This window comes from Enhydra lutris, unplaced genomic scaffold, assembly GCF_002288905.1.
Source record: "Enhydra lutris kenyoni isolate GAN:26980312 unplaced genomic scaffold, ASM228890v2 scaffoldscaffold28, whole genome shotgun sequence".
In the NCBI taxonomy this organism is placed as follows: domain Eukaryota; kingdom Metazoa; phylum Chordata; class Mammalia; order Carnivora; family Mustelidae; genus Enhydra; species Enhydra lutris.
Window position 1 is genome coordinate 21,477,606 of NW_019154112.1, and position 24,645 is coordinate 21,502,250.

The window sequence follows — 24,645 nt, forward strand, 5'->3', positions numbered from 1 at the left end:
CTATAAATTCAAAAAATGGGCATAAAGTGCTAGTCCATCAATTTTTTCTTTGACTAATTTCATATTTTGCATCCTAAGACTCATAGCACGGAATAGCTTTTCAAGTCCTAAGAGCTCTTGGTGCATGGCTTATTGATTAGGAGGCATTAAAAGTGGTTGGACGATCTGTAAGAGTCTTACTTCTTTGTTTCTTGTCGCATGAGGGGGCCTCCTATGTGTATATATATCTCTAGTAGCACATGTTTAGAATCTCTGCAGGGGAAAAATATGGGATGATATAATGCCAGGAAACCTGTTAAACATTAACAATATCTTAGCAATTAAAAAAAAAACTCTGCAGAAAGAAAACTGAATTTTCATAGTGAGAATTCAACTTGTTTTTCTATTTTCCCATGCTTGTCATTCAACTTCATCTAATATTATTATTTTACCAGTTTACATTTGTACCCTTGAAATGTAAATACAACATTGAGTTAGATATTCTGAAAATTGATGCTCTGTGAGATTCATAGAATTTTATTATTTCACATTTGTTTTGGTAGAAAAAAAATCAGCTGAAAATATCAGTCAGCTGACAGAGTCAAATTCTAACACTTTTAAGCTAATGTTGTTCCTGAAAGAAACTCTTGGCAAAAATTCCAGAGAATATAATTTATTAAATTGTCCCCTGTTAACATGTTCCGTACTAGAGTTGTACATTGGGCTCCTTAAATGTTGCTGTGATATATATGTCAAATGCCCAGAGAAAGACGTATGCTTGGTCCTTGGGTGGCTGTCATTGCATTTTTTGAGACTTGATAAGCTATTCAAAGGCAAAGGGTGATGGAAGGAGGTGAAATACTTGTAACAGTAGAAATTTTGTAAAGACTGGAGAAGTCCTGCAGACTGTAAGGTTCATGTCTTATAGAAATAGAGGAATGCCACTTTTCCTCCAAAGTTTATCTGTGTAACTTCCAGTCAATTTCTGAAAGCTTTTCTTGACCAAGTTTAGTGCTTGGTGGTTAGATTATAGAATGATTACACTCTTGGTTAACTACTTCTTCTCTCTTTATATTATATAATATATAATGTATGTGTGTATATATATATATATATATACACACATACACATGAATAAATAAATCTAACTGAAAACATATTGAACTGAAGAATATTTCTCTTTTGTTATCTCTTATTATTGATTATATAAATAATATTACTTCCTTTTGATAAGTTCTCAACTTAATTTTTTTCCCTCTGATTTAGGGACAAAGATCCATTATGGATTATATGCATCAATAAATGTTACTAAAGTTAAAGAGAATGAATGAATACCTATATCTAAAATTTATAATTACAGGTTATTAAAGAACTTTTGCAGTAATAATTGCATAAATCACTTATGATTCTAATTATGCCACCAAGCATAATATATACTACTTATTAATATATATACTTACATGTGATAAATGTGCTTTGGTAAGAGAATAGTAATTATAAAAAAAAGAAAATAACAATTTTAGTTTGCAAAGCATTTCTTATTTGTGCATCCTTTCACCTCTGCAATATATTTTTGAGATAGGTATTATTTTAATCTTTACTTAAAGAAGAAAAAACAAGTTCAGAAAGATGACTTAAAGGGCATAATTGTTCTAAGCAAAGCCAATGTATAGCAAGTCATTGTTGAAATTAAGCAGATACCAATTCCACCTACAACTATGATTCTTTGCTTTATAAAGGTATACTTATAAAGAAGATCATTATAACTTTGCTTTAAATCCTCTCACTTTCTTATATTTATTCATCCCTCAACTCCTGCAATTTGATTCTCATAATCCCATTCTACTGATTATCCATCAACATCAGCCACAAACAGCCTCCTGGTTACCAAATCTTACAGACACTTTTTCATTCTTTGATACTGCATACCACCTCCTATTTAATATGTGAAACACCCCAACTAGAGAACTGTATTAGTTTGCAAAATCTACTGTAACAACTTATCAAAAATTTGAATGGCTTAATACAACAGAAATTTGTTTTCTAACAGTTTTGGAGGCCTGAAGTCCAAAGGCAAGGTTCTGCAAGGGCCACATTCCTTCCAAAACCTCCAAGAAAGGATCCTTTCCTGGTAGCCCCAGATATTCTTTGGCTTGTGTCAGCATAATTTCAATCTCTGCTTTTGTCTTTCTTTAGCTATCTTCCTTCTGAGTGTGTCTGTCTGTGTCTCCTCTTATAAAGAGAGCAGCCATACTGGATTAGCCCCACCTGATGACCAAATCTCAACTTGATTACACTGTAAGGACCCTATTTTCAAATAAGGTCATATTTCTAGGTGCCTGGGATTAAGACTTCAACATATCATTTTGAAGGACACAATTCAATGCATAGCAGGGAGTATGTCAACTAGTGTTGGGTAAGAGCAATAGAATCATATATGTGATAAAGAATAAAGGACTTACAGTGATTTGTCTTTCTGCCATTGTGGGACCTGGTTAAAGAGTTCATGTGAGGCTGTTGCTTCTGCTTCTGGTGATGGGTCTGAAGTTTGTAGTATAGGCAACTGGGAAGGGAAATGGATGTAGGGTAGGAGAGCATGAAGAGAAATAACACCTGGGGGGATAAGCTGGAACTCCAAGGACATATTGGAAACCATTCTACTTCTCAGAAAGACTCAACTTCAATGATGTGAGTGAGCCGTAGGGTAAGCTGGTAAACTTCACCATGAGCTCCACATACCCTTTGTTTAGGATGTGGAAAAAGTGAAGGGGATGACCTGGCAGGAGGAACTGTGGGCCAGGATTTGGAGAAAGTGATGTTACTGAGATCCAATGGAAGATGGAAAAGCACCAGACCCAGCTGCTCCCCACAATAAGGTGAGCCAGCAGATCAGCAGCAGTGCATGTGAGCAGGAGGAAACCTGGCACTTTACCAATCTTCCAAGCATAAACTTGGCTGCTGCTTCCCTTCAACTCCTGCACAGATTTCTTGTATGACTAACCTTAACATAGACACAAACAGGGAAGAGAATTTTGGGAGCCTGGGTTTCAGTTTAGCTGATTTGACAAAGTATAAAACCACAGCAGTCCATCTTTGTCAAACTGACACCAACACATACATTCTATAACCATTCATACTTTCCAAAAATATAATAGGCAAATCATTCTCTGATTTTTTATCCATCTTTGGATGTTATTCAATACTTTTCTAGCTGGGTCATATTGCCCATTTGATATCCTGTCACTTCAATACAAAATATGAAGTTAGCTACCATCAAAACTACTTATACTAGATGGGAAGGGAAAAAAAGAATTGGTTCATAGGGTACAAATACATTAATATCAAAATAAGAAAGGAATACTCACAACTGTTACAACCCTCGCTCTGTACCTGGTCACATGGTGGTAGTTGGTATTTATAATTTCCTTTTTCTGCTATGTAATCCATATCCTTTTTGTTTTCACCAACCACTACTGCCAGTCATTGGTCCTTATCTAGTGAAGTAAAAAAAATACTCATTCTAGAAGTGTCTGGGCCATTAGTAGTAATGCCTGCATTGAGCTCTAGTTTTCCACTGACTTTTATCATAGGACATGGGAGAACTAAAGGGTGTTTCAGGTGAGGTCTTATATTTCAGACATGCTCCTTTCTCATACTGTGGTAGAATCAACCTAGTTTCCTCTTTGATACTTAGGGTTGATCAACCCGCATACTATAGCAGCACTTTATCAGCTTGTTGATTCACTGGCCTGAAGAGCCCAAAGTGACCACATGGATGTCTCATTTTCTAACTTAATGGAACCACTGCTAAGCTATTAATGGTACCATTCTACTATTAGGAACTAAGAACTCTGGTCCAACATTTTGGGGCCAAGCAGCAACGTTTTTGCTCATCGGATCAGGAAGAGTGAGTAAGAGGAGCTACTCCTGTGTCTACCGCTTGGTTTCTAGACTCAAGAGAGAGGGCTGTGAGAGAAATAGTCATATACTGGTTGCTGTTATAGAGCATATAAATCTTCCTGAGGATATTAGTCCATTTGTATAAGACACTGATGACCAACTGGAGGCTTCAGTCTTCAAAGAGGCCATTTCCTTGTCCTATCAGGCCATCTGCTACAAGGCAATGGGTAACATAGTAAGACCAAAGAATTCCATGAGCATGAGTCCATTCTGCACTTCATTTGCTGTTAAATGAGCTTTTTGGTCAGAAGCAGCTTTGAAATTCCATGATAGTAAATAGGGTATTCTGTAATTTCATGGATAGTGATATTGGCAGAGACCTTATAGGCAGAGAAGGAAAATTTGTATCCACAGTACCTATTCCAGTGAGAATCAGTACTGCTCTTCTATGATGTAAGTGACTCAATATAATTGACCAAATACAAGGTAGCTGTTTAATCCCTCTAGGGAATGATACCATAAGGATTTATTATAGGGATTTGACCTTATGCAACTGTGGAAGTTAACAGTCTATGTAAGGCGGTTGCTCTACATTTGATGCTGGGCCTAAGATCCTCAGAGAAGGCTGGAAGAAAAGATGGGTGAGTTGGGGAAAGGAAGGACAAAGTAGAACCTGAAACAATGATCTGGAAGGCATGAGGACAAATTGGAATCGATCTTCCAGTCTCCAATTTCAATGATGCAGATGATTTCCTTGCTATCAAATCTTTCCGCATAGATATGTCCTCATGTCTGACCCTGGATTCAGAGAAATTGAACAAGAAGATTCACTGGAATCTGAAGGAGCTGCAGGCTTACCTGCTGCCCCACACCAAAAGGGTTAACAAGCATATCTCGACAGTATGCCTAAGCTGTAATAACACTTGAACATGTGGAAGTCTTCCAAGCATAAATATGGCTACTACTTCACTTTCACTTTCCAAATCTTACCTAAATTTCTTTTGTGGCCAACCCTACTCCAGAACCTTACAAGGTAGTTACAGTTTAGTTAAACTGATACAATATAAAACCCACATTGGGAGTCAATATATGTTAAACTGAAAGAGTGAGTTAGTGAGTAGATGGATGAATGGCTTTACAAAATGTCTCAGGTCACTCCTTGGCTCAAATTCTACCATCTTGTTTTGGGTTGGTGGCTCCTCTCAAACTTTTGGTATTCCAGTCCAAAAACCACTTATCTTTTGGTATAAGGAAAATAGTCAAAATATAGTTGGGACTAAAGAGAGCTGCCATTATATAAAACAAAGTGTTCTGAAAGTGAAATATGGAGAACTGAGATCTGCTCTCCCATTTGGCTGAGTAACCATAAGAAATAATTTGATCTCTCTTTAAATTTTCTCATCAATAAAATAACAGTTTGGCTCAGTAATTTATATTCCACTTAGTTTTAGTATTCTTTGATCAATTTTTATTACCTTCAGAGGTAGAATCTCAGACTAGCTAATTTCACATCAGACATTTTTCATCATAATTTTTTATTTAGTTTTAAAATAAGACTACTCCCTTTAGTCAGCTATTTAGACAGTAGAGAAAGTTAACATTTCCAATGATCAAAACTGCATCCATACTGGGCATGTCTACATACTATATATGCCTGATCATACAGAGAACATATAATCATGATATGATCATATAAAGATGATATCTGTTTTACCCAAGTAAAAGATCCAAAAAATTGGAGAAATTGAATATTTATATAATGGATTTATTTTAAACACAGCTATATAATGAATGCAGTTAAATAATACAAAAAAGTTTACTCATATAATTATGTGTAAAATACTTATATAGTCATATTCCTTGTTTACTCTCAAAATATATATGTGAAAGCTTTTAAACTTTTTACATGCAGTTTGACATCATGTCTATCACAGTATTTTAGGTCATGTGTCACAATACTACAAATCACATCATCTTCAGATCCATCTGTATTGTCTGAAAAATAGCATTTTTTTCAATCTGTGTATGATGCTGGCATTGGAAGTAGTATGTTATCAAAAGCACCAGTACATACACATTTGTTGTTATTATTGTTTATTTTTAGGCTTTTCTAGAAGGACAGATATTATATCCACAAAACAATTTCTGACTCTATGCTTATATAAGTGATTTTTAAGAGAGTGACTTACAAAGACAATTACTGGATTTTTCAAGACAACACACCCAGGAAGAGTTACTGAATTTCCTTGTGTGTCTTCTTTTTCTCTGCCTCCTTCTTATCCTCTCCTTCTTGCTCCCACCCTCATTCTTTCTGCTCCTTCCCTTATCATTGTTCTTCCTCCTTTCTTCTTTAGTTGTAACCAATTCTATTGCTACCATCTCAAAGAACCCCCAAATAATCTTGACTCAGGTCATTTGATGGTAATGTGACTCCACAAATAAAACTTTCCCAAATTTCACAGGTCAAAATTAAACAATTCAGAGCCATCTGTGTTATAACACACCAAGTAAAACTTCACCTGTAATTTTCCTCTTGTGCATAAACAATGAATTTTGGAACACTGAAAAAAATAAAATTAGATTAATAAAAGATATTCAGATTATATTACATTTGGTTTTTTAAGGAGGGGTTACCATAGTATATTTTAAACATTGTAGAAACTGAGACAGGAATTCCTTAATTGTTCAAGCTCTGTCTGATCCCCAGATCCTTTTTTATCTTTACATTACACTGATATCTACATAATGATGGTAAGATAAATTTTAGCTCTTCTCTTGTCACATTCTTAAATATATAACCTTCATTTTCTCATTCCATCAATCTATATTTTTGAGTTGTAAGTATGATGACAATTCAAAGCTTATTAAATTTTGGCTCCTGCTGTTCAGTCCTTAGTAAAGTACCTATGCTTCCTACCCTTCTGGTATTTTCAGATTCCCAAGGCACATATGCAAAACTCTTTCCTCTCTCAGTAAAATGAAAAGCACCCTTGCTAATCAATATCTACAGTCCACCAATTCCCATTACTAAACATGTTTAAGCCTTTGGACATGATTAAAGTAAGTTCCATGCAAATGTGTACCAAACTGTAAATGTGTGTGTGTGTGTGTGTGTGTGTGTGTGTGTGTGTGTGTGTGTATACACATACACATACATATTATTCACCTTTGAGTAACTATTTTTAATATATTTATATATTTCACATGTAAGAAGTCTATATGCATGCTATAAATCCTTAATCTGTTAAGTATAACTCTGTACTTAACACTTGCATGATGACTTCATTTAGCTATATAAGAAATTGTTATGCTGATTTATATCATAGTCTAGACAAGTGTTCAAATTCTTTCTGAAAAAGAAAAAACAAATTTTAGTAATGATGAATTATTTTAATCAGTATAAGTTTACTTTGACATATTTGTTTTTGAAAACATTTCAATGTTGATAATTGTTGTAACATAAACATGGAACATTCACATCTCTCCCTCAAATCATATATTGAAGTCTGAGCCTCCAGGACCTCAGCATGTGACCTTATTTGGAGATAGGGTCTTTAAAGAGATAATTAAATTAAAACAAGGCAATTAGGGCATCTTAATAAAAAGGGAAAATTTGGACCCAGAGACACACGGAGGGAAGATGATATGAAGACACAAGGAAAAGATGAACAGCTACAAGAGACAGTGACAGGTCTAGAACAGATACTTCCCTCATCACTCTCAAAAGAACCAGCCCTACCTACACCTTGATTTGGACTTCCAGCCCCCAGAACTGTGAGACAATAAATTTCTGTTATTTAAGCCACTCAGTCTATGTTACTTTGTGATGGCAGCCTTAGAAAACTAATACAATACCACTGTGAAACATTTGCTTATACACATCCATGTAAATGGACTCTATTGCCCTTGCTAGAATGTAGATTTTAATTTTAGTTTCATTGTTATGATTATAAACAATATACAGAAATTTTATTATGGATTTATTTCTGCTACAAGTAAATATATTTTGCTACATATCTATTTTTTCTCTACTGCATTCCTTTTAAATGAATTAATATTTTAAAATATCTTTTATTAGGTATTTCCAGAATTTCTATAAAAACTTCAGGTAAAAATAGTAAGATGAGACAACTTTAACAGGTTTATTTTATACTGTTCATTGGACATAGTATTTCTACTATTTCTAGTGATGTAAGTTCCATTTTTAGTGGAGTAATTTTGTACTTCAAAAGAAATCACATCTAAATTTCTACAGAATGGGTAGGGATTTATTTCTAAGAGACTTCTATGAAAGGAACTACATGAGTGAAAATTGCAGAATTGTTACCGTTGTGTTGATTAATAATAGACTTCATTCTTCCAAAGTGTATTCTGTTGCTTGTGGGTAATACAGAAGAACTTCTAGAAGAGGAGAGAGGAAAAATTAAAGAAAAGAATTTATCAGTCAAAAATAAAATAGCTTTGGTCAGGAATAGAAACCATGGAGCTTATGAAAGCAATGGAAACTTCAAAACTTTTCAGAGGGGGAACTAGAAATGTATGGATTTTTCAAACTACACCGTCTGCCTAGATTAACCTTCCGATGAATTGCAAGTTGTATCTCTGAAATTCAGATATTTAGGGCTTGCTTGAATCCTTTGGCTGACACTTTTTCTAAATATATCCATTAAAACTGAAACCATTTTCTTCACAGACATGCTTGAAAATTTGGGTACCTGGATGTCGATAATTTGGGGATTTTTTTTTTCTGGAAAAATACCACAATCTCAAAATAATAGAAAATATTACCTGGATAACTACTTAAAGATACTTGTTACTTAGTGGAAATTGTTCTCAAATTTTACCTCTTTGTTCTTTTTTGTTCTTCAAGTGTTTGTTTATTTCAGGCCAAGTGTGGCATTATAAACTCTGCAGACTTCAGTAGAACATTGATGCCATATTTCAAATTGAAAGCAGGCTTGACAGCAGGGTAGCACTTGAGTATTTCCCAAGCTACAGGGTGACTCCTGTTTCAGAACCCGATAATGTGATTAAATTATTCCAATATTATAGTTTCAAAAGATATTTACCAAATATCTCAAGAATTTAAGGATAATTTGTATTTCTCAAGTTTTGTTTACTTGATGAGTTTTCCACCTTAGGAAGAAGAGGGACAGTTTGACTGATATCCCTTCTTAATATGAATAGAATGGGTCCTGAAAATTCAAGTCAGAACTAATGGAATATTTTCATTGCGTTGTAGTTTATGCTTGCCATATGTCTTTGGTATCTCAAACTAAGTCCCATGTTAGATATGAAAAGATGTCTGTACCCCTCTTTTGGTAAACATTGTGATTAAAGCTGTGAAGGAGAATGAAATTTGCATCAATGGGATTAGGGTACCTGGATGATTTAAATAATCATAATGCCTTTATTTTAACTTCTCTAGGTTAGTGAAAGAATGAATAAATTAAGTTGAAATAAAGAGAATGAAGATGCAGCTTCTGAAATATTAAGAATCTTCACTCTGTTAAAACAGTTAAACTTTCAATGATAATAGAGTTTTCTTCTTAAATCATATATATGTACATATATACATATATATATACATAATTTGTTTTTACTCAAAATTTGCTTTTTACATTTTGTAAGCCACCTTTGAAGTGACTTGTGTGATGCAGCTAGATGGCAATGCAGAATATTATTTAACATGGGTGATTATGACATAGCTTTGCCTTTCCTCGTATAAATAATATGTCCTTAAACAGATTTAGCACAGTATCAAAGTCAGAAAAATACGTAATAGTGTATGTCTATGCTCCTTTGAAGAAGAGCTGCTGTAAGGATTAAATGTTGGGCATATGTAACTTTTAGATCAGAGGCTGCCTGTAGTAAGGATATCATAAATTAAGCAGTTCACTATAACTCAACAAATATTCATACATTTGGAAATTTAATGCTATAGTTAAGATTGATAAATGTTAATTACAGTGACCCTGTGGAGACTATTCTCAAACATATGCGTTGGTAATTATAGCTGATGTTAAAGCAAGTCAGGGTGTATCTGCTGCTCAATTCGTGGGATTGATTCATCCTTTAGTCCAATGGTGTGGTTTGAGAGCCTCTCTTGGCCTCTGCTATCCGTAAAGTAACTTTATAATCAAAATGGAAAATGAAATGAAAAATAAAGATATACATTATATAATGGGAAAAAAAAACAAGTATAATGAAAATGAAAAATAAGGGAAAATTATCTCTAAAGCAGATGCTTGCCTGCCCTTGCTCCATTGCTTTGACTGTCCACATTCATCGAAATTAGAGTAGCCACTTTCTCATCCATTTCCACTCAGTTTGATCCTTGCTAGTGAACTTGCCAGGAAGGGCTGCTTACAGACAGGAGTTTCAGGGAACACTGATTATCAGAGCCCAAATCTAGATCACTAAGTCAGTTTGTAAGGGCCAGTGAAGAGCAGGAAAATGGAAATTACTTTCAGGTATTACTAATTTGCACCAGACTTGGGTTGTGGGCCCAACAATAAAACGTTCTGTATCTTATTACTCATCACTTGAGTCACTTGTTCCTCTTGTTCTTTAATTAACTTTTGTTACTTTTTTTAACTTTTGTTATTTTAAAGAGTGCCTTTGGAATGTTTTCACTTAAGTATAGGAAATGATCATCTTCATTCACACTCTTAACTTTTTTTGTTGTTCTTTTTCTCCGTAGGGATGCAGATCTGTTCCTGTTAGACACAAGAAAGGCCCAAGCTTTAGATGTGGGTTGGCTTGTCTTCGATATCACTGTGACCAGCAATCATTGGGTAATTAATCCACAGAATAACTTGGGTTTACAACTCTGTGCAGAAACAGGAGATGGTAAGCAATGAATTTCAAATATTTTTTGTGACACTAGTTTTGACACATTGAGAGTTATAGCTTTCCATACAATTTGACCAAGATAGAATAGATTGTTTTATACTTACAATGGGCAAGGTAGCACCTGCCATAGAATAGTGCGATATATTAATTAGTTAATTGATTTACAAGCGTATTTTCCCGACACACGTTTATTTTAAGACTTTATAGTAGGCACAGAGGAGTAAAGAAGAATTAGATATTGTTTCTCACTCTCAAGGAAAGAAGTTTTTAATCTAGTATTGAAGACCTGTGCACAAACAAGTAGGACTACAGTAATATAGTAGCTCCAAAAGAAAGCTATATACAAAGGGCTATGAATCTATGTCCTGATTGTGATGGTAGTTATACAACTATGTAGTTTGTAAGAATTTATAAGCTGTGCATTGGAATAAATATTATTATGTGTAAAAGATATCTCAAAATAACTAAAAATAACAGTTATATATAATATATATATTATTGAACACAGCTTTATATATATAATATATTATATATAGTATTATACAGTGGTGCTAGGGAAACAGGAAAAGGAGCTACTAATAATACAAGGGGAGAAGGGAAGATGGAGATAGAAAGAGGCACAAAATCCTGCAGAAAATATCATTGTTAGGTCTTAACATATTCCAATATTGGGTCTAAGACAACAGCTCCAGAATCACCTGTGGGGTAGAAGGGTTTTTAGGAAATCTTCATTTTGAAGATGCTCCAGAAATTATTCCTGTGCTCACAAGTATTCATTGAGCACCTGTGTGTGGTGTGCTTGGCTAGATGCTGGAGATAAAATGGTAAGCAAGTGCAGAAACAGTCCCCTGAGATTTTCAGTTGAGTGAGTCTCGAGTAGTGATCACTTAGTCATATTAGTGAATGGGTGATACTGCCTACTGAGATGAGCCCAGTGGATTTAGAAGTGTAGAACTGTGAATGAGTCTGAACTACAGTCTTAAAGATCAGGAAGACGTGATTGGGGGAAAAAGTCAGGGGCAGGCATTTCAGACAAATGGAAGAGAATGGGCCAAGACTGTGGTGAAAGGGGTCTTTCCACATTCCAGCAGGAGGCCAGGGAAGCAAGGCCAGTTTATTCAGAGATTGCTGTCCTTTGATCACTCAAAGAGTCCAAAAAGTTTAATTCCAAATCTGGACTTTCAAATCATTTAAAATTATATTTCTCATGATAAGAGTATAGAACATAATTTATTTAATGATTTGTGAGTACTTTTTATCTATTCAGAAGTAGACCTAGTGGATTTCCATTGTGCTCTTGCCCCACATCCTGCAATGTGAATACCAGGCCCAGGGAAGGTAGTTTATAAAAGGATGATTAATTAGAGGGCGTGCCTTATTTAAGCTTTACTGCCTGGAGTTTTCTGCAGGCTCAAGCAAGAGACACATTCAGTAGCTCTAGAGTTTGTCTTACTCCATCCTCTGCTGTATTACACTAAAGCCTTGTTTAAAAAAGACAGAGTTAAGTAGAAGTTGGGTCTGACTTGGGTTTCTTGCAAAGGGGTTTATTGCTATAAGCAATAGGACCTCACAGTAGCATTGTTTTACCTCTATAACCAGATTTACAGTGTAAGAATAATACTATAACCAACGTTGGTACTCCAAGGATTGCATATATGAAATGAGGTTGACAGCTACAAATTAAATTTATTACAGAGTTCATCTAGTGAAAGCTTCATGCTTCAGATCTTGACCTAGAAAAAGAGTTCTTGGTGTTATTGATGAGTTTCAGACATTTTCCCACTACATCTAGACTTCCATAGATTTCAATTACAATGCTGAATTTTAATTTTTTTATGAACAATTCAAATATTTTGAATTGTAAGCTATTTTCCAATTATGACTTTGAGATTACCATTAAGGATTTTCAGAGTTCAAGCATTATAAAGGAAGACAGAGAAAAGCCCATATTTAAATAATCTTGCAAGAATTCTTACAATGTCAAACTACTGTACATTTGTGGTCAGAAATGTGACTGGGAAATCAGTACTGTGGGGGTGAGCAGTCGTTTCTTCCCTGGTATGTGGCCCAAACAAGAAAAATTAAATTAGTGGTGTGTACTTCTCCCAGTCTTCTCCTTGGGGAGATGCTTGAAATGTTTAACTAAACAACTCAAGAGATCTGTGAAATATGATCAGCCTTTTCATTCCCTACCCACTCATACCCCACTTGAAAATTCTGAAATTTCTCTCTTGTTTTTCATCTCTTCCTAAGAATATGTTATATTTTGGAGTTCCTTTCCCCTGATTTATTTCTCTTATATATTAATTTGACTTTAAATTATTTTGGTATTATTTATGGGGGGTTTTGTGTTTGCTTTTGAACCTAAAATAAGTATTTCACTTTTTTTCAAAGGCTTCCCAATCCTTTATTTAAGTGTTAGGTTGTCTACAGCCTTTGTTGCTTTTCTTTATCTCTTTAATATTGTCTGATATGAAAATATTAAAATGGTTAAATATGTTAGGCAAGCTGGCTTTGTGCATTTCAGCAATACTTAAAACAGATTTTCAACAGAGCTGGAGCATATTTGGTCTTGAGAAATAAAGTGACCTCCCCTGGCACCTTAGTTTTATTAACTGCAACCTCATGGAGAATCTACTTGTGACATTTCTCTGTAAATATGGATAACCAGATGCTTCAGCTTATTATTGCTTCATTCATTGCTACTGCTGATGTTCTCAACATGATATTGTGATATTGCTTCAAACAGAGCAGACAAAGCCAATTCTGCATACATCCATTTGTTGATTATCTACTTATCCATTTGTTTGACATAAAATTACTGAGTACCTATACAGGGAAGACATGTTAAAGGGCAATATAATCTTAGAGACAGACATAGGTAGCTAATTTTAGCAAAAGTAAAGTGCCCTAAATGCTAAAAATAGTGGTATCCTCAAGACACTCCAGGAAAATGGAAGAGAGAGGGTTAATTCCAAATGGGACAGAGCCTAAAGGTCTGTGATTCAGGTAACTTTTAAGCCAGGTCAGTTGAGTAAGATATTTTTAAAAAATGGAGATGAGAAGAGAGATAGTTGTGGAGTGGTGGTGAGATCAGGAAGAGGGAATCCATTCCTGGATGATGAAATAATGAGACTAAATGCAGAGAATGGCAAAATGGCATGGTATAGTCTGGAAAAAGTCAATAGTTCAGAGTCGGCTAGAGCAACTTTCACGTCTAAAATATGACTGCAGATGCTATTAGGAAAGTGATTTGGAGGCAAATCATAGAGGGAAAATGAAATCTCACTTATGTATAATATATTCTTGTTGCTTGATCACACGTCATAAAAGAACCAGACCTGCTGCTTTACTCAATCACAGCAACACCATCGTGATTACATGTTTGAATGAATGTCAGTTTCACGAGGTCATAGGATGTGTATTGCTCCTTCACAGTCGCGCCCTCTGTGCTTGGCATAATGCAAGTTGTGGGTAGGCATTAAAAATGCGTATTGAATCATCACTGAATGAGTTTTCGATTTAAAAGACTTTTATACATCACCTACCACTGAACACGTTACTGCTAGAAAACATTCCAAACTGTAACTTTTGGGTGATTATTAACCAAATCTGTTTGGTGTAACACAGGGGCAGAATTTTGTACCCAACTCACAGTATAGTAGTTAAAACGGGTTCAGTCGTAAGGTGAGAAAATCAATGATGTATATTATTAAATTTTGATTATCCTGCTCCTGAAAAAAAAAAAAAGGAAAGAGGCTGAAGTTTGTATTTTAGAAATCAAAACATTGCTGAAATCAAAAATTGCATGATGATTCCTAAGAGGGAACTGAAGAAAAATACCAGTTTATGAAGTACTTTTTTTAGAAATTTGACAAATGAACTGCTGTGGATTTGGCAGGAGAGTTTAAGGATATTCTATTGATTTTCTTTTTTCATACAGAATAATTCTCCAAGATCCACATGTTTGTTTCAAGAAAATAAAGCAAACATATGAGCAGGCTAACCAAAAAGAAACACTGCTGCTTCTTAACGGTCAAATCTGGAAATTCCAGACAAGTGGTTGGATCCACTTGTGCAAAATCAGTTTCAAAGTTCTTAAGCGTTCTCTCATGGTGGTTAATAAATCTCTGTGATTAGATAGTTACTCTTTTTTTTTAAGATTTTATTTATTTATTTATTTGCGAGAGAGAGCATGAGAGGGGGTAGGTCAGCGGGAAAAGTAGACTCCCCGCTGAGCAGGAAACCCGATGTAGGACTTGATCCTGGGACTCCAGGGTCATGACCTGAGCCAAAGGCAGTCACTTAACCAACTGAGCCACCCAGGCACCCTAAGTACTCTTTTTTAAATAGCAAATGAGTAGGCTTAAGTCTGTTTTATAATTTATTGTAAGATTTTCAGCTCACCAAATTATAAAAAATTTATTAATTATCTGACTTAGTAGGTCTTTATTAAGATTGATGATAAATCTATGGTATCATTATCCCTTATACATATATACATACACAGTTTATTACACAGATAGCAATTTAACTGAACTTTTAAGACTTAGAATTTCCCTCCAAACACTATAATTTCCCACTGTTTGATGCTTTATATAGTTTAAACCTTCCAAGTAAATTAATTCTTTTTTCAAACTTGGGTTTATAGAATAATTAGAGATGGAAAAACAAAGAGAGTATTTTTGGGTTCATTAGAATGTCTTTTAAAAAATCCTATGTTTTCAGACATTTTAGGTTTGGCAATACTCAGATTGAATTTTGCCAATGACTTTTTTTCTTTTCTATTCAAACCCACTTATACGTCAAAGAAAATTCAATCCGTATGTTTCTGATTCATTTGTATTCAAGTCATCAAAATGTTGTTTTGTCAGACTATTGTTTAATGTCCAAGAAACATTATAAAGTTCTTTTTTAAAATAAGACTCTAATATCCATTTTTCTTTGAATGAAGTTGTGGCATAATCTTTAAGTATATCAAGGTAAAAATTAAGATTTATAGATAGATATTTCAAAGTTTCACTTAATTTTATAGCCAAATCAAGAAAACAGATTTCAGAGGTATTAAACTTTCAATTTAAATTCCATTGTAATTGATACTTAAATAAAAGATAAATAAATGTATTATTATTGTTACAGATAAGAGAATGTAAAGTTTTGATTCTTATTTTTTTGATATTTAATTTAATTTAATTAAGGAGGATAAATAAAGAGAATAAGTAGCTGCAATCTGGAAGTACAAATTCTAAGAAGAAATCATTAGGAAAACTAGATTCGAATCTTGGCTCTGACAAGGTAGTTCATATTATAGCCATAGCATTAGTAAAATCAGTGTAATAGTAATAACTTGCAAAGATAGCGTGAGACTGTATTAGGTAATAGTACCTGGCACACGGTAAGATAGCAATAAAAGGTCTTTATGCTGAATATCAGGGTGAGAGAACATACAGAGACTTTGCACTTACTCCGGGGGGACTCATTTAATTTAGAATCAATTTCTTTCTTTTCTTCCTTTAGTTTTTTTTTTTTTACTAAGGAGGTTGTACAGATGGCTAGATGATTTAAAGGAGTTTTAGATAAATTTGCAAATGATAGTCCACTGGAAAAAGGCAGGATTGTTGATATGTTCTTAAACTTCGAGTTGGCAGCACAGTGTATAGACAGCTATGTTATTAGGCTCATGTCTAATAACTTTGGCTAATAAAGTGATTATTGGTAGGAAACTTTTAGATATATTCCTGAATGGGATATGAAGTCAATAGAAATGAGCACTCAGAGATGAGTATCCTGACTGATTGATTGCTTACATTGGTTAGATATTTATAGGTACCAGAGACTATCAAATTATCAGTACTTAATGTAGTACCTTTCTAGAGTCCCAATCATCTTATTCTTAGAAAATGTAGATATTTGGGGGATAACTAATTGTTTCAATGAAAATAAGGGAAATAAGCTTTTTGTCACTTGATAGGCTTATAAATGTAGGGGTAACTGATTAAAGGCTGGTCTATTTTACCATCAGAATACATTTCCAGGAGTGCCTGGGTGGCTCAGTTGGTTGAGCATCTGACTCTTGATTTCAGCTCTGGTCATGATCTCAGAGTCCTGAGATCAAGTCCCATTTCTAGCTTTGTGCTTGGCTCTGAGTATGCTTGAGATTCTTTCTCCCTCTCCTCCTGCCCCTCCCCCTAGCTGGTGCACGGATGCTCTCTCTCTCTCTCTCCCCCCCCCAAAATAAATAAATAAATCTTTAAAAAAAGAAAAAGAAAAAATTTCCGACCCAAAGATGCTTCAGTATAAATATACTAAATATAAATACACTGAATTCAGTATAAATATACTAGCATTTGGCTTCATAAGCTTATTCGCATCTAGATGGGTTCTTACAAAAAATGTAGAATTACAAGCAGTATTTTAATGTTTGTAGAAGATGTGGGTAAAGAAATATTGGTAGTCTTTGCTAAATAGTCTTTTCTAAATATGTTATCCTGATATTGATAGCACATTGCATAAAATCCCCACTATATAAATGCCATTTTCTATAAACTAATCAGAAGATGGAAGGTATCTTATGAGTTCATTGGAAGAACATCAGAGAAGATCTTCCCGAAAAGTCAAGGAAACAAACCATTGTCCCACGCTAGTCAGTAGTTATATTTCCAGACATCATAAAGTGTCAAAATTAGAGCATTTTTTCCTGCTTGTTCATATACAAGTGTTTTCTCTGTCTACTTTTAGAAATTACACATATCAGAACTTTTCTAAAAGCAAATTTAATCTATTATTTTCACCATTATTGTGCAGACTTAAAAAAACACATTGACTTAACTTATCAGCACTATTAGATTGAAAGTGGGTATTTTTGAACTTTTATTACCCAGGGTTCTAAGTTGTGGGTTTTTTGTTGTTGTTGTTTACTGCTTGAAATTGACAGCTGCCTCATGTACATTAATAATAAGGAATGGAATTAATCATTTTTTCTACAGCCTTGAGGTGTGTGCTAATTGCTAATTTTTCTTACTAGGTGCAGAGTAATTTAACCTACTGATAAAAATCATCTTCAAAATTGCAGTGTCCTGTAATTTCTTTTAAATATGCTGTGTTAAAAATTGGATTTTCCTAAAATTCCATGACATCTTTTGAATTACAGAATATATATCCCTTGTTTTTTTTTGCTTTTCAAACTTCCAATTTAAAAATTTTTTAAATTTAAATTTAATTAACATATAATATATTATTAGTTTCAGAGGTAGAGATGAATGATTCATCAGTGTTGTGTAATTCCCAGTACTTATTACATCACATGCCCTCCTTAATGTCATCACCCAGTTACTCCATCCCCCAACTCCCCTCCTCTCTAGCAACCCTCAGTTTGTTTCTTATAGTTTAGAGTCTCTTATGGTTTGTCTCCCTCTCTGATTTTGTCTTGTTTTATTTTTCCTCTCTTTCCCTAAGATTCTCTGTTTTGTTTCTTAAATTCCACATATGAGTGAGGTTATATGCTAATTGTCTTCCTCTGGTTGACTTATTTCACTCAGCATAATACCCTCTAGTTACATCCAGAATATATATTCCTAATTAGGAAAATATATCCTAGTCCTCATGTCACTATATATTAAACAAATGTACAAGGTACTAACTTAAGATTCGTTTGTGGAATGCAAGTATGTTTATGTGAGGCAATTGAAGAGTTCTTTTTTTTTTTTTTTAAAGATTTTATTTATTTATCTGACAGAGAGAGATCACAAGCAGGCAGAGAGGCAGGCAGAGAGAGAGGAGGAAGCAGGCTCCCCGCTGAGCAGAGAGCCTGATGCGGGGCTTGATCCCAGGACCCTGAGATCATGACCTGAGCCGAAGGCAGCGGCTTAACCCACTGAGCCACCCAGGCGCCCCAATTGAAGAGTTCTTAATGTAATATCTGCTTAAATTTAATGTCCTGGAATCTGCTTTCTTAAAATGGAAGTATTTGGTTATATAAGTTTGTTGTGTTACCCTAAGGATTCCTAGGACAGTCATTTTTACCTCAGAGAAAAAATCTGTAAATTAAGCCCCTGTGTTGTCAGATGACTATTTATCTGTGTCAAGGATCAGATGATCTATGTGGTTAGTTAATCTGAATATCAGCTGACATAGTGCTAATAAGTAGCAGAAGAAATTCAGAGATCAAGGGTGGTATTTTTCTTTTTGTCCTGCTGTTTTGACTACAGTTTCCCATTATTTATCTAAGTTCAAAAAGTTGAATTATGTCTGCTTATCAGAGGATCTTTTAAACATTTTGAGATTTGATAATATTCTCTTCCCTTATCTGAACTTTATCTTATAAAGCAATTAAGTCACTTTTGTTCATAAAACCATATGGCTCCCGTTAGCTGAATTTATGATGATGACAATTGGCTTCAAATAAATAAATGAGTCTCCATATCCAAGAAATGGCAAGAATCACATATCTTGCTAAATGTTCTGAAAATAAGAAGGAACATATACCCCTATGATTTGTTCTAGGTAAATATTAGTATAAATGAAGTAGTTCTTTATGTACTGTTTAATGTTAAGGATAATTAGAGCATACTTGCTTGACTTTTAGATGAATATGTAAGGATAAATTAGGAAGATAGTTGAAGAATAGTTAACTTCAGATACTTACATAAATAAATAAGTAAAATTGAACTTTTACACCACAGCCCAGAAATTAAATCAATATGGAAACTTAAAAAAAAATAGCTGATTTAGGTACAAGGAAAAAAATGCCTAATAAACGGAAGTTGATGACTATAGAATAATTTGTACTGTGAAGGAATGAGCTACATATGACTGGAAGAATCCACCATTTTTTTGACATTTTCTGTAGGCATCATGAGATTGCATGAAATAATTTATCAGGTAATTGTAATTTATGAGCTTAAATTTATACTTCAACCTTATACATATATAAATATTGTGTTCAGAGAGGGTGCAGTGAATAGAAATGTGCCATCTTAAAGGAGCTCAATATTAAATAGTTACATTCAAACCAAAACTCAAGATATATAAAATCAGAGATGGATAAACTGGTAAGAGAAGCAAGAAATGTTAGACATCTCATGAACTTTCTTTTGAGGTAAGTGCGTGCATGCGTGTGTGTGTGTGTGTGTGTGTAGAGAAAATATTCAGTCATAAACACATTCTCAAGGAGTCATGGAGGAATCAGATATAAGTTCATCATTGATAATCTATAATTGTTAATTTCTAGAGTGGTCTTGTGACAGAATTTAGAAAGATTATACTTTCTTTTATTTTAAGGGCCACAGTAACATTTTCAGTATTGTAACAACACATAAAACTTAATCTAAATTTTTCTAGAATATTTTCTTTAAAGTGGCTTCTGTTTCTATGATATTTCTACAGAATTTAAAAAACATTAAAACATAAGTTTATCTATGGCAGTGTATTAGTTTCTAAAAATCATGCTTTGTGTGAATCAAGCCATGGAGTGGTATTTATAAGATGGCTAAAAGAAACAACTGCATTGGTCATTTTATGTGAATGTTTCAGAAAAGTTCCCATTGAGAAGAATTCCATATCTTTTTTACCATATCTTTATGGTAAAAATGACTAGATGTCTACCGAAAATAAATATGACATAGATTTCCCTTGGGGTTTAAAAATCAGTATTGTTAATTTTCCAAACCCATGTAAGCTGTGACCTATGGGTTTTCTAACCCGTGTAATGTCTTAAAGAACATCAGAGAACATATATCTTTCCTGTAAGCTTCAGAATTTTTTCTGTTTTCCCACTGCATAAAAATGAGCAAAATCATCAATATGCCTTTCATGACCAGGATAACTAAACATAAATATTGAAGCACTGGTAAATTTGTGCTTTGTTCAACCCAAGATTTTATTAATTCTCTTATTAGTCATATACAGTTTTCATAAACTATACTTCATGTATTTTCCAACTCACTCTATTTATCAAAATTTACTATCTATATAAAAATCGTTTTTTTTAAAGGTTTTATTTATTTATTTGACAGAGATCACAAGTAGGCAGAAAGGCAGGCAGAGAGAGAGAGAGAGGAGGAAGCAGGCTCCCCACCGAGCAGAGAGCCCGATGTGGGGCTCGATCCCAGAACCCTGGGATAATGACTGAAGCTGAAGGCAGAGGCTTTAACCCACTAAGCCACCTAGGTGGCCCATAAATCTGTTTTTTTAATATCCTGATTTTCACAGTGTTTTTTACTGACATCAATTATTCTTTCATGTTAATATTTCATTTTTTTAGTTCTTTATGATTAATCTGAGTTTTACTTCCTAGATACATCTTTAGTTCATTCTAGATAAATATTCAAACCATGTGTTTGCTGTGATGGTCAATTGCAGTAATATTAATAACTAATGGAAACTAACATTTACTGAGAGCTTACTGAATGCCAGGCATTTTGCTAGCTCTTTAAATGGAATGTCTACTTTATCTTCATGATTATCCTATTTTTACATGAGGAAACTCAGCCTTAGGAAGCTGAAGAATTTTGCCCATGAATCTAACAATGACTTATTTTCAGAGCTAGCTTTAATATACTATGACTTTCACAAATTATACGAATTTTGTACAAATTCTAAACTGAAAAAATAAATGTATTTTTGGAATTTCCAAATTTAAAAATACTATTAATAATAATCATTATGGGACAAAGTTGAACTTTGTGTTGGCTCTGTTGGGAATCACTTTTGGGTTTTTGTGTTTTCTGTCTGGAATTGAATTGTGATCTGCCCTACAAAAGGTAACGGCATTTTAACCATATTTTTTGTTTTCTAAATCTAACTACTTCAGCATTTCTTTCAGCCCCTTACATGATTAATTTGATAAATTCACAAATTGAGAAGGTAATTTTCCTTTGCCAGTGATTCACTTCAACATGTAATTAAATTAGCCAAATTTAATTTCTTTATTTTGAATTTAATAATGAACATCCCTTTCCCTTATGTACAATGTCTTTCACTAATGTATTTTGATAGGTTCTCCTCCCATTTTCTCTCCCTTAATCCATATTCCCTATCATGGAATCCTCATATCAACCTCCCTCACTGCCCTTTTTAATTGCCAACTGGTGCTCAGGTTGTGAAGCCAGGGTACAGCAAAGTCGCCCTGAGGCCAGTCAAGCATGCAGTTTCCAGATTTATTAATTTGCTATTTTATAAAAAGTCGGTGTGAAGTTAATCCTTTCTCCCATCTCACCTTCCCATCTTCCAGCATCAAAGCTGACAGTGAGTTGGTATTGTTTCAACCCTAAAGAGATCTTGGACTACCTGGATTGTGTTTTGGGAGCAACACATTGGGGTAATTCTTTCCTAAAAAATTTGAAAGAAAAAAAAAAAATCCTCTGTCAATGAAAGATGTTTTTAATTGTTCATGTGTTTGTTTTGTTTTTTTCCCTGTAAGTTGAGCTTAATTGGGTCATGTGCTTTTCTAAAAACCTTGCATTTTGACCAAAATGATTAGAATGTAATTTATAGATGTTTTCATTCTGCTGGAAATGAAGAATCATGATTCTGGTATCTTTTAAAATATTACATCTTTTTTTGATATCTATATTTTTTTTCTCTGATCAGTATCCTGAATGGGCCTCTTAGAGCCTAATTTAGTCTTACATAAAGATTTGTAGGGAGAAAATGATTTTCTTTTATAAGTAGATACTGATTATGGAATATATTCAGTAGTAAATGGAAAACCTTGAATATGCTATTTTACCATGGCTCATATGTTTTAAAACTAGGTTTTAATGGCAGTTTTCTTTGTTTTAATTTATAGTGTGTATATATTTCAGTGAGAGACACACAGTAAACATAATTTGCTTATCCAAATTTTAGCGTCGTAACTCAAAAACATACATGAAGAAGAGTTTTGAAATCAATGATTTAAAGTAGGCAGAGACAAACAGGAGTTAGTTAGTCTTGCTTCATTATCTGGTGAAAGATGTAGTCTACCATTTTTTAGATTTCCCTTAATGAAAAGGGATACGGAAGTGTTTGGCTACATCTGTATTTCTGTTTTTGATTTTCCCTAATTCAGAACAGTAACTATGGATCACCAACCTTGCCAAATAAATGCCAAGGTCAGGGACATATGCCAGTTTTTGTTGCTTTTTATATTCCCGATTCTAGACTCTAATTCTGGTTTAACTAGTGATCTGAGGGGTGAATATTTTCATGGTAATATTGATTTAGGGCCATGAAGAATATGAGATTCTCCTTATTCCCACCGTGCACTGGAGTTAACTATGTCTTTGCCATTGTTCTTTCCATTGTGAGTTTAACTTATTGCTAGTCTGTATTTTTCAAAGACATATGTAAAAATAACAGCAGGATGGGTTTTGCATTATGAGCAGAGAACACAGTGGGAAGAAAAGAGAAGCTTTAGTTGCTATAAGGCATGCTCAGTCACCATGTTCTGTGCTGCTGAGAATTAAACTTTGGCACACTTGGCGTAGGCTCATGTGCATGAGAGGAAAACCAAAAAAGAGGCACAAAAGTGTATGACAACCAGGGCCCATAGTTGTGTCATAAGAGGTGATCAAAATTTGTAGAGGAAAATACCTTGAGAGGGAAATTACATATTCCAGCTCCTTAAAAACGCAGGCTAATTTCTCTGTAGTATGACAAGTTTTGATTTGAATGGAATATAAACTGAGGCCATCACTTGCCCTTCCATGGCTGGCAAGTCGTGTTGAATCCTTATTTTCTTGCTTACTAAGGAAAGTCCGACCTTGAACTTAACAAAAGCAGCGGCTATAACACTGTTCTTCCAGACACCACGTGTGTATCACTGACAGATCTGAGATGGATGGTGTTCCTCCAGTCTTCTCTAGGTAGAAAGCAGAAACTCAAGACAAAGCAACAGCCCCAACCAATCTTTAACAAAGGGGTACATTATGTACTTAAAGGAATAGCATACTACTTCAGGGTTCACAGGGCTGAGTTAAAAATCTGATCCTTCTCTGAGTCTTATTTTATTCATTTTTAAAATGTAATCCTTGCCTTATTGTACAGAGTAAATATGAGACATATGAATCTTCAATAGACGACAGCTGTTTTGTTGTTACAAGTATTGAATGAGCTAAGCTTCTCAATTTCCAATTTTCTTGATCCTTTGGGAGGGCGTTCTTATTACTACTTTTGGGTACCTGCTATATTTATATGTGGAGGTATTTACATGATTTCTCTCTGAAGGAATATAGCTGATAGAAATATAAAAGATTTACTTAGGCTATGAAATCAGATGTTGCTGCTGAGGGTGACCAAAAGGTACCACTCTTGGGACCCAGCTGTTACTTTGTATGCGGATGGCTCAGAGGGATGCTTTTCCTCTGGGGAACATCATGGCATCCTGATGGTGTGACTGGTTGTTTATGTGAGGCAGGCCAGTTTATAGTTTTGCCAGAGCCAGAGACATGAGAACCTGGTGAAGAAAAGTTCTGCTTTTGCTTCACTCAAATGTATGTTTTGTGATCCAGCCTTCATATGTGAAGGGAAGAGTTAAATCCCAAATGTCTCTAATTTTTTTTTCCCCCTCAAAAGTAGACACTGATGATAGCATATGTATTTGGTATCTTAGTATCAGTTCTTCACCGCAGATTTTGGAAAATATCTTTTACTCTCTTCACACTCTTTTATCAGGTGTCCAAATAAGATTCCCTTTCATTTTGGTGGTATGAACCAGCCTAAAGATTCTGGAAGTGGCTTGTGATAATTTCACAGGTTCATTTATCAAACTGTAAAGAAAGATCAAACATTTAAAGAGCCATGCTTTTCTGTATGGTAATAATTCTTTTGAATCATATATCATGTAAGCTGGTCAAAAAGAGTGTTTCTTTTAGACACTCATCAGTTTCTTAAGTAACTGTATTAAGTTCATTTCAAAGACCTTTCACCTCC

General features: G+C 34.3%; 1 protein-coding gene across 2 annotated transcripts in view; it reads left to right on the plus strand.

Moving 5' to 3' along the window:
* Positions 1–24,645, plus strand: part of LOC111152343 (bone morphogenetic protein 5) — a 115,252-nt gene that overhangs the window by 67,418 nt on the left and 23,189 nt on the right. For both annotated transcript variants that reach the window (XM_022510846.1, XM_022510845.1), the window contains exon 3: positions 10,583–10,731. In XM_022510846.1, coding sequence (XP_022366554.1) covers positions 10,583–10,731 — 149 coding nt within the window. The remainder of the gene's footprint in view (positions 1–10,582; positions 10,732–24,645) is intronic.